This window comes from Gambusia affinis, linkage group LG07 (assembly GCF_019740435.1).
Source record: "Gambusia affinis linkage group LG07, SWU_Gaff_1.0, whole genome shotgun sequence".
Classification (NCBI taxonomy): Eukaryota; Metazoa; Chordata; class Actinopteri; order Cyprinodontiformes; family Poeciliidae; genus Gambusia; species Gambusia affinis.
The window spans coordinates 8388408-8398398 of record NC_057874.1 but is presented as its reverse complement, the minus strand read 5'-3'; the positions used below and the strand labels follow the sequence as shown (position 1 = coordinate 8398398).

Sequence of the window (9991 nt, the reverse complement as noted above, 5' to 3'; positions counted from 1 at the left end):
GCAGGGGGGGTCATTCACACATCAGCGTGACTGTGTTTGTGTACACCAATGGAGAAAAAATATATATTCTCTGCACTATCTGAAGAGTAACTCAATCAGTCAGTTGACTGATATAGTAAATCGTATATCATAAACAGTAGTGGTGGTTCTTATATGAATTATGGTGAGTTTTTCATTCCATAAAACTTTACTTTACAAGATATTGAAACACAATCATCACAAGCAGAATCGGCGATCAGATCTATTTACATGCAATATTTGGAAAGCTCTACAATATGGGTTGCAAAAAATAATAACTTAATTGTTCACCTGCATGAACTGCATATGTTACGATCACATAAAAATGTTTCTTGATCGTATATTGTCCCCTGAAATCACGCGACCCTACCATCAGAACTTAGGGATGTAACGCCGAGAAAGATTTCTCCAATAACAATTGAGAAGGGTTTTAAAAAAAAATCGAAACGCCGTTTTTATTAAAATGTTAATAAAGAATTTTGTTTTTACTTCATCTCCTGTTTTGTTGTTTTATTATATCTTTTTATGTATATCCGTGTCCAATTTCCTATCAGAAATACTTGTAAATATTTCCTAACAATGCAAAATATGAAGTAAGAAACAATACCGGCGCTTCTATTTTATTTATTTATTTATTTATTTATTTATTTATTTATTTATTTATTTATTTATTTATTTATTTATTTATTCCTTTAAAAACATTTTTTTAAAAGATTCAGTCTGCAACATAAAACTGAAACCAGATGAATAACGTCTTCTAGTCTGCACTACATAAACAACAGTGAGTAAAATTCACTTGGTCGTCTGGCTTTAAAAGCCTGCAACAGCGTACCACGAAACAAAACCTACACCGAAACGAAACTTACCAAGGAAATAGAAACCTACCTTACATCTTCTGCTCCTTTCCTGTTATACGGGCAGTTTGTTTTTTTACCTGCCAACGAGAAACACTGTCCCCATCGCGACCCTCTCTACATTTTAAGAAGATGAATTCTCTGAACCAGCAGTACGAGGAGAAGGTGCGTCCCTGCATCGACCTGATCGACTCCCTCCGCTCTCTGGGAGTGGAGAAGGACCTGGCGCTGCCTGCCATAGCCGTGATAGGGGACCAGAGCTCCGGGAAGAGTTCGGTGCTGGAGGCGCTGTCCGGGGTGGCTCTGCCAAGAGGAAGCGGTGAGTTGTTCAAAGACGGTCACAGACACATTCTGTGGAAATAATAGCATTAAGAAACTCAGGTGGGAAAATGAGCTTATTAATTAATGGTATACTTTGAAACAGTTGCTCATATATTTATGCAGAATTAAAAGGGGGAAAAAATATTTATAACTGCATGACAGAGAGGAAATGAGAAACTTTCACTATGACCCATTGTCCTTGGCTATGATGTAGCCTTTCCATATATAATCAGTTTCACAAGCTGCTTTAACGTGAAAATGAATAAATAAGTAAATTTGAAAGTCTATTTGAAGATAATTTCCACCACTTTGAAGAAAAAAATCTCATAATTATGACTTGGCTTTCTCATAACCAGTTTTGTCAGACACTCTTCTTCATTTAGCTCACACACAGAGAAAAGAACAGCACTCTGATTTACAGTTAACATGTTGCCTCTCTTTTGTCGTTGACTCATCGTTGATCCAGGCATTGTTACAAGATGTCCTCTCGAGCTGAAGATGAAGAAAAGGAAAGAAGGTCAGAAATGGCATGGAAAGATCAGTTACCAAGAATTTGTGGAGGATATAAAAGATCCTGCAACTGTGGAGAAAAAAATTAAAATAGGTACGACATTTTGTTGTTCAGACATTTATTGCTGAAAGGGTTTACTCACAAGAGCATCCCCCTATTTTCTTGCTGACCAGCTCAAGATAAAATGGCTGGAAAGGGTAGTGGGATCAGCGATGAACTCATTACTCTGGAAATCGCCTCCCCGAATGTTCCAGACTTGACTCTCATCGACCTTCCTGGCATTGCCAGGGTGGCTGTGGCGGGACAGCACGAGAAAATCGGTGATCAGGTCAGTCTCTTTTACATTTCCTCAGGGGTGGCATCTATAGGGTGAAAAGGGTTTAGATGTTGGGCAGAATATAAGTTATTGTATACACATAATTTGTCACACTTGTCATGTAGTCACCATTTAGCATATTTGAAAATTTTCAACTGGATTTTTCAGATAAAGGGACTCATCGGGAAGTACATCAAAAAACAGGAAACCATCAGTCTGGTGGTGGTTCCGTCCAATGTGGACATAGCGACCACAGAGGCTTTGCACATGGCTAAACAGGTTGATCCCACTGGAGAGAGGACTCTGGGTAAAAAGAAATCATTTTTGCAAAATCTAACAGCTCATAAAAAGCCCCTCAGCGCTTAAGTCCTCCCTTTACGCTCAGGTATCCTGACTAAGCCTGACTTGGTGGACAAAGGCACAGAAGAGACGGTGGTGAAAACAATTCGCAATGAAGTCATCCCTCTGAAGAAGGGCTACATGATTGTCAAATGCAGAGGCCAGAAAGAGATTTTAGAGAATTTGTCTCTTGCTGAAGCAATCGAGAGAGAGAATGCCTTCTTTAATGATCATTCGCATTTCCAGTAAGTGCATTTATTTTGAGAATTTTACAAAGCAACTTGATTTAGGCTGCAGAATAACATGTAAATCATCGCTTTTCTTATTTGCCCTGAAGAACTCTGTTATATGATGGTCTGGCCACCGTCCCTAAACTAGCAGAGAAACTCACACTGGAGCTTGTGAATCACATCCAGGTCAATATTTCTCTTAAAATAAGTTAAATAGCTGCCTTTGGATGACTTTAGATATTTTAACTATTAGTTTCATCCAACCCTATCTACAGAGATCTCTACCTGAACTGGAAAAACAGATGGAGACTAAACTGAAAGAGACTCATGCAAAGTTGGACAAATTGGGCTGTGGACCACCGACTGATTGCACTGAGAGGCTTGGTTTCCTTATCGATGCGAGTTTAATGGCTGGCTGTCACTTTTTACACGTTGGAAGCAAAAGGGTTACAAAACTGAGTTTTTTCCTTCCATCGTTTTATCTCAGAGGGTGACGGCATTCACACAGGATGCCATTTACCTCAGCAAAGGGGAGGATATAAAATGTGGATACAAGTCCAAGATCTTCTCAATACTTAGACAACAGTTTACTGTTTGGAAAACAATTATCGATACCTCCGGAACGACATGTAAGTGATTTACAAGCTATTAAAACGTCCCTAAAGGATAATCTGGTCTTTTGTTTTCTGATTGTAGATCCAGGTACGGTACTACATGATGTGATTTTGCTTTGGATCTTCTTGCAGTCAACTGGAATATTCAGAGGGAGGTGGCTCAGTATGAACGCAAGTACCGCGGGAAAGAGCTCCCAGGCTTCATCAACTACAAGACGTTTGAAGCCATGGTGAAGGAGCAGATCCAGGAGCTGGAGGAGCCTGCCATCATAAAACTCAAGGAGGTGACAGGTAAGCTATTTGTGATGCACCAGTGAGTTCAAACACTGGAGATGTACAGAGAGATTGGGTAATGACCGCAATTGCACAAATACGCTACGATGCTTTCTGTGGGTGTTACATAAATTATGTTGTGACATCTGGCACATTCTGCCTGAAAAACCAAATTGATAGTGTTGTATCGAAAAAAGACAACATGGCTCATTTTGTGAGTTGTTAACAAGAAACATGGTGTATAGCAAACTGACTTATGGGTTCTGTAATGTATTTCTCCAACAATGAGCCATTCTTAAACAGACTCTGCTCATTGAACTGGTTTAGTGTGTTTAAAATCAAAACATTGTTGCTAGGTTACTGGCTCATCATAGGAAAATGTATATCAGGGCTGGTTTGAATTTCAAATATTTGAAGTATCTTAATAGTTGGAGGAGAAAAAAAAAACTTTGTCAGTAACCTTGCTAAATACAGAAGGGGATAAAGTTAAAATTACTTAAATCACATGACTGAAAAACCCTTTTTATTTTCCTTTTCATACTTGTTTTTGATAAGTAGTTTTGGTTAAAACAACATTTTAATCACGATTAAAAGGTTTTGAAAGGTCTGAAATTGAACTTGAAGTAATTCAAATGCATATGCACTTCATTAAATTAGAATTATTGTAATGGACTACAAATAATTTCTCAGACTTTGCATGCAATTTTAAACTTATTGTCTGCTTTGTTTACCCAAAGAACTTGTGAAGAAAGAGCTGTTTGGATTGGCCCAGAGGAGCTTGGTTGGCCTGCCTAACCTTATCAGAACTGCGAAGGTATTGTCTTGTGTTGTTGTTGTTTATGTCACAGATCAAAATTTTCAATATATTCAGACATTTTTGTAAATAAATTATCTTGATTTGATCGATTAGGTGTATTTAAACAACTGGAATAAAAGTTAAACTGTAAATCAGGGGTGTCAAAGTCAAATGGACGGAGGGCCAAATAAAAAATTTAGCTACAAGCTGAGGGCCGGACTGATCAAATGTTCATTGAAATTTTTTTAAATGACGCATATAGTCTAGTGAACCTAATTGAACCTACTGAAAACCTAACAAATATATTCCAATATGATCAGATAAATAAAGCAATATTTTCTTATGGCTCTGTCAGTAATCTTTAATTTTCAACAGACACAACTGAAATATTTTTAAAATATAATTGGATTGAAATACAATAAAATAAAGTGCAAAAATCTATTAATCAAAAACAACACTTTCATCAAGGAGAAGTAATATGCAGTGAAAACAAATATTAAACTTTAACTTTTAAACTTAAAAACTCTAAATATAAACTCTAAACCTTGTTTGAAACCCCCGGTTCTCAGTGTCCACCTTCCTTTTTGCCATTTTTGATGGGTATCTGAAAGTTAATTTTACAGTTATGCTGACGACTGCTGTGCTAATAACCCTTCTAGACCGGACGTGTCGCCGGCGACACATCTAAATTTGCAGTACCGTAATTCCGCCACACGTAGCGCTAAGTGGAAAAATTCCAACGGTTTCTGAAAGGGGAGACGTTGCACTTTCCAGCAAGTATCGGGTTAATACGGTAACTTCGCAGCTGCAGCTGCAGAGTGTAATTAATCCGGGGAGCACTCGTTTAATAGACGGTATATTTCGGCAATAACTTGGTGGATATTGAAAGTTCCGGTTGTTATGGATACATGGGTAAGTACATCATCTCACAGAACATTTAAAGAACTACTTACAGTTCAAATAAGGAAGATATTTTTTTTCAGACGGGGTGCCGGCTTGCTGCGGTCTGCGGGCCGGTTCTAATAATAAATCAAGATCATCCCAGGGGCCGTAAAAAATCTTCTCGCGGGCCGGATGTGGCCCGCGGGCCTTGACTCTGACATATGTGCTGTAAATGAACATGTATTCAGATAGCTCTATGGATTTCTGTTGAAGCTTTGGTATTGATTTTAGAGTTTGAAGATTAATTCTCAAAAGACCTCCTTAGTGTGCCACATGTCCAGTTAATGTTTTTTTGGTAATTACACAAAAGGTTTAAAAGCAAATTTTCGACAATAAACACATGTGCTCAACAAAGGGAGTCTTGGTCTCTGGATTCAAGTGGGGTTTGGAGAAGAGACCAATTAGAAGTGAGGGAGGAAATGAATGAGAAGTAAACAGGAGCAAAGAAACAGGAATCATAAACAGTTTCCACTCAGAAGGTAAGGGAGGAGCAATGGCTTGACTCAACCAGAATGGCTGGATATCAGACACACTGGTTGTTTCATAGTACATTGAATCCACAGCAGGTAATCAGCTGATGGGAGACAGGCACAGAGCCAGACACGAATCAGCCAAAGATCCTGTGACCGAAAGATCATACACACACAACCAAATAAAACTTTCATCATTAGGGATTTCTTTTCCTCTTGAGGATTAGACAGAGGTAGGAATTTTTGGCAGATTCACTTTAGATTCCCTGACCAGTCTTGGTTTTTTGGCCCAGTATGTTAAGCCAGTTATTACAAGTCAAGATGGATGCTGGTCTTAAACTGGAAGCACAAATTAGAGCCGTTGTAAAATCCAGCTTTTCCCACTTACGGCAGCTAGCCAAAGTAAAACCTATTCTTTCCAGACAACACTTCGAAACAGTGAGCCATGCATTTGTGACCACACGCCTGGATTACTGTAATGCACTTTACATAGGAGTCAGTGATTTATATATTTTCCCAGCTTCAGAGGGTATAAAATACTGCTGCACGTCTTTTAACAGGTACACAGAAATTTGACCGAATTTCCCCTGTTTTAGCTTCCTTACACTGGTTGCCAGTACATTTTAGGATTCATTTTAAAATCCTTTTATTTGTTTTTAAAGCTCTTAATGGCCTCGCTTCTTTTAGCACAATATGAGAGGTTTCACTTTGTTTTATTGTGTCTATGTATTTTATATTCAATCTTTTCTATTTTATAATTACATTGTATTTTATGATTGTGTATAGCACTTTGGTCCTGCCTGTGTATAAAGTGCTTCATAAATAAAGTTGGTATGGTATGGTATTAAAACACAAACATGCAAAGTCATCACACAGTCAACAATTGAGAAAACCATGAAACATTGCATTTTACCAATTGCCGTCAATGCAAATCAAGATGTTGGTCAATGTTTCCTTTGTTATGGTTCAAAAGCAACTCTAACCAGGTGGGTTTTTAGATTAGATTTAAAGGACGTTGATGTTTCAGCGGATTTGGAGTTTTCTAGAAGTTTGTTCTAGTGTTGTGGTGCATAGAAGCTGAAAGCTGCTTCTCCATATTCTTTGGTTCCGGCTCTGTGGATTCTGAACAGGCCAGAACCAGAAGACCTGAGTGGCCTGGAAGGTTGAAGCAGGTCTTTGATGTATGGTGGTGCAGTAGTTTGTATTTTGGTTACGGTAGGTGTGGATTATATAACATGACTTTTAAGAATGGCAGAATGTAGGGTGGAGTGGTTTGGAGACTATTTCTTTTTGTTGACTGGCAACTGCAATTTGAGTTCCCCAATTTCTCGCACACATCGAGTTGAAACAAGTTTGACAAGAGCACCACATGCTCTATTGAATGCAATTTTTTTTAACACTGTAAATTCCTTACATATTTATGCAGAGGTTCTAGTAATTCTAAATAGTTTTGTTTTACCTTATGGAGGAGTGGACAACATGTTTACAGGAAACCTCATGTGTGTTTCAGATGAAGATCGAAGCCATCAGTAACGACAAGGAAGCCTTGGCGGAGTCCATGCTGCGGACCCAGTTTAGGATGGAGCTGATTGTCTACACTCAGGACTGCAGATACAGCAAGAAGTTGGGGAAGAGGAAGAGAGAAGAAAGCGGAAGAGAAAACGAAGCCGGAGCCAACCTGAAGGAGATGATGAGACACCTGAAATCCTACTACGAGGTAAGGCTTACGTAAGACTTCTGCCCATTTAACGATTAATCCAACCATTTTGCGTGTTGTTGAAACCGGACCTTTCATTTCAGCCAATGGACAACAACAAAAGTGTTACTTTTCCACTGCTTATATCTATTAACCTGCTGCGTGCAGTTTTATTTAAGTATGTTGTTTTTATGATTACTTTTATGACTTTTAATTTTTCTGGTTTGTCTGTCAGATTAAGAAAATAAAGGGCCTGACACATGATACAGTTTTGCAGTTTGTACGAATGAAAACAGACAGAATATTAAAAATACAAAAAAATGTTTTCTGGGGTTGTGGCTGACATAAAAGTCACAGACAGTAGACAATGAACACAACAGTCCAGTCAGAAACTACAATACTAACATTAAAAAAGTAAAGACTTGATTACAGATCCCAGAGATTAGATTGGGAATTGGTACTTTGAAGCATCAGGAGAGATGCTTGCCAAAAAAAATGTAGCATCTATTTGAAAATTTTGCATCTATTTGAAATATCTACTTTAAAAGAACGTTTAGCAATCAGAATGAAAATGTCAAGAAGACGTTTCAGTCATAAAACACATTCCTAATGCTAATGCTAGCTCTGGCACCAAGAAGCTGGACGCGATGCTCCTACGATGCTCAAGAGCTACATCTTACACCGCTGCTCTCTCCTCCGTCTACCACAGATTGCTGGTCAGCGTCTGGCCGACCAGATCCCCCTGGTGATCCAGTACCAGACGCTGCAGGAGTCTGCCGTTCAGCTCCAGAGAGACATGCTGCAGATGCTGCAAGACAAGGAGAAAATGGAGCTGCTGCTCCAGGAGGACGGAGGCGTAAAAAACCACAGAATCCTCCTGCACAACTCCATCAAGCGTCTCTCCAAGGCACGCATGGTGCTAAGTGAATTCAGCATGACCACATACGACTTCAGCACAACAGAAGCTTAGAGTGTTGCATGAAATCAAAAAAGTCACTTTTTCAACAGCTAGAGAAAGTTTTGCACAGTGGTAATACATTCTCAGCTTTACTTTTGTGGGGGTTTTTGTGTGGTTTATTTTATGTAAATAAAACTTATAGAAATGTCCAAGCTTTCAAAAAGAAAGGTTTTTGTCATTTAAAGTCTTTGCTATAGATCTAAATGTTTTGCTTTTATTGTTTAGCAGAAGGAAGCTGCTTGTTTAGAAATGTATATGGTTTCTGCTCTGTTAGCTTCTGTCAAATAGTAGGTTTTTTGTGGAAAAGAAAACCAAATGTGTAGATATTGTCAATGCATTTTCCTTTGTTTTTATCTCGCATTTGGAGACTTAAAATCACGTATATAAACCTTTTGTTCCAATGTACTGAAGAAACAATAAACAAAATGGACAACAAAAACCTTTGTCATTGATCTATTTTTATATCAGATCAATATGTGTGTTGTTTTCATGGAGGATATCCAATGAGCACTGAAAGGTTTGTTCATGTAGGATAAACAGTAAACAGGGTGTGTTTGACCAATGATCCATCATACAAAGTGAGTAATTTATTTGCAGAAATCCTGCCTAGTCACGAATATTTGCAGTTCGCTGGTGACTGTGGTCCCTAACCCTGAAAATACGGGCTGTCCACTGTAAAAGGTTTTTCAACTGCTGCTGTTTTTAATGTTGAACAGCCATTATGGATTTTGAGGTCAGTTATTTTTCTCTCTCTGTTTTTTTTTTTTTGTTTTTTTTTTTTTGCATTTGACCAACTGTAAAAGATAAAAATTTTGACTTCCAATTAAAAATTGGAAGACAAAATTACTCTACATCCAACTATGCACCGTTGGCTAGGAATACTTTTTTTAAAAATTATTATTCTCCCCACCAGGGGGTATTTTGTGGGCTCTTGTGTCCCTTATATCAGTGGTCTCCAACCTTTTTAGTACAGCGGACCGGGCCAAGCCTTCGTAAATTCCTGCGGACCTGGGAGGGGGGGGGGGGGGTGTTCGTGCGTGCGTTGTGAAGATCGAACGGGGGGGGGGGTGCGCGCGTTGTGAGCTAGCGCATGACTCAAACCTCGGCATCCGGTGTATGATTTTCAAAATAAAAGCTCCTCCATACTCAATACATAGAACGGACATATTTAATTATTTCTTGCGCGGCCCGGTACCAATTGGTCCACGGACCGGTACCGGTCCGCGGCCCGGTGGTTGGGGACCACTGCCTTATATGACAGTAGGGGGGGAGTAGGAGGGGGGAAGACATGCGGCGGGTGTCGCCGGGTCCGGGAATCGAACCCGCGACGGCCGCGTCGAGGACCCTGGGCCTCCAGGTGTGGGCCGCGCCATCCCCCATGCCACCACAGCACGCCCCTAGGAATAGTTTTTGTTGCTTGCTATTTTGTGTGACACCAGAAAAACTGAAAAAAGTGTACATCCTTGGAGAAAACTGACTACTCTATTTAGCAGCAAAGTGACATTGTAAAATGGGTGTAATGAATATTCTGTTCGCAAATTTTCTTATTTAAATAATATGGTGAAGGTAAAGGTACAGACTGAGGCTCAAACTAATTGTAATTGTACCACCCTTTATTGTGATGAAAATGTAAGATCATCTCTATTTTGTGTG

The 9991-nt window shown here is 39.2% G+C and overlaps 1 protein-coding gene and 1 long non-coding RNA gene across 2 annotated transcripts; one reads left to right on the top strand and one right to left on the bottom strand.

Annotated features, from left to right (window-relative positions):
* The first annotated feature begins 903 nt into the window (after positions 1–903).
* LOC122834393 (interferon-induced GTP-binding protein Mx-like) lies at positions 904–8777 on the top strand. The gene is made up of 12 exons (XM_044122799.1): positions 904–1191; positions 1660–1797; positions 1878–2032; positions 2189–2327; positions 2406–2604; positions 2697–2775; positions 2865–2987; positions 3077–3218; positions 3336–3494; positions 4214–4290; positions 7195–7401; positions 8090–8777. The coding sequence occupies exons 1-12, from the start codon at positions 1005–1007 to the stop codon at positions 8348–8350; spliced, it is 1866 nt and encodes a 621-aa protein (XP_043978734.1). The 5' UTR covers positions 904–1004; the 3' UTR covers positions 8351–8777.
* Positions 1117–1946, bottom strand: LOC122834403. Its single transcript, XR_006371201.1, has 3 exons — positions 1847–1946; positions 1613–1685; positions 1117–1223 (listed from the first exon to the last, which is right to left on the bottom strand). It is a non-coding gene; the product is annotated as an uncharacterized LOC122834403 (long non-coding RNA).
* Positions 8778–9991: the final 1214 nt, after the last annotated feature.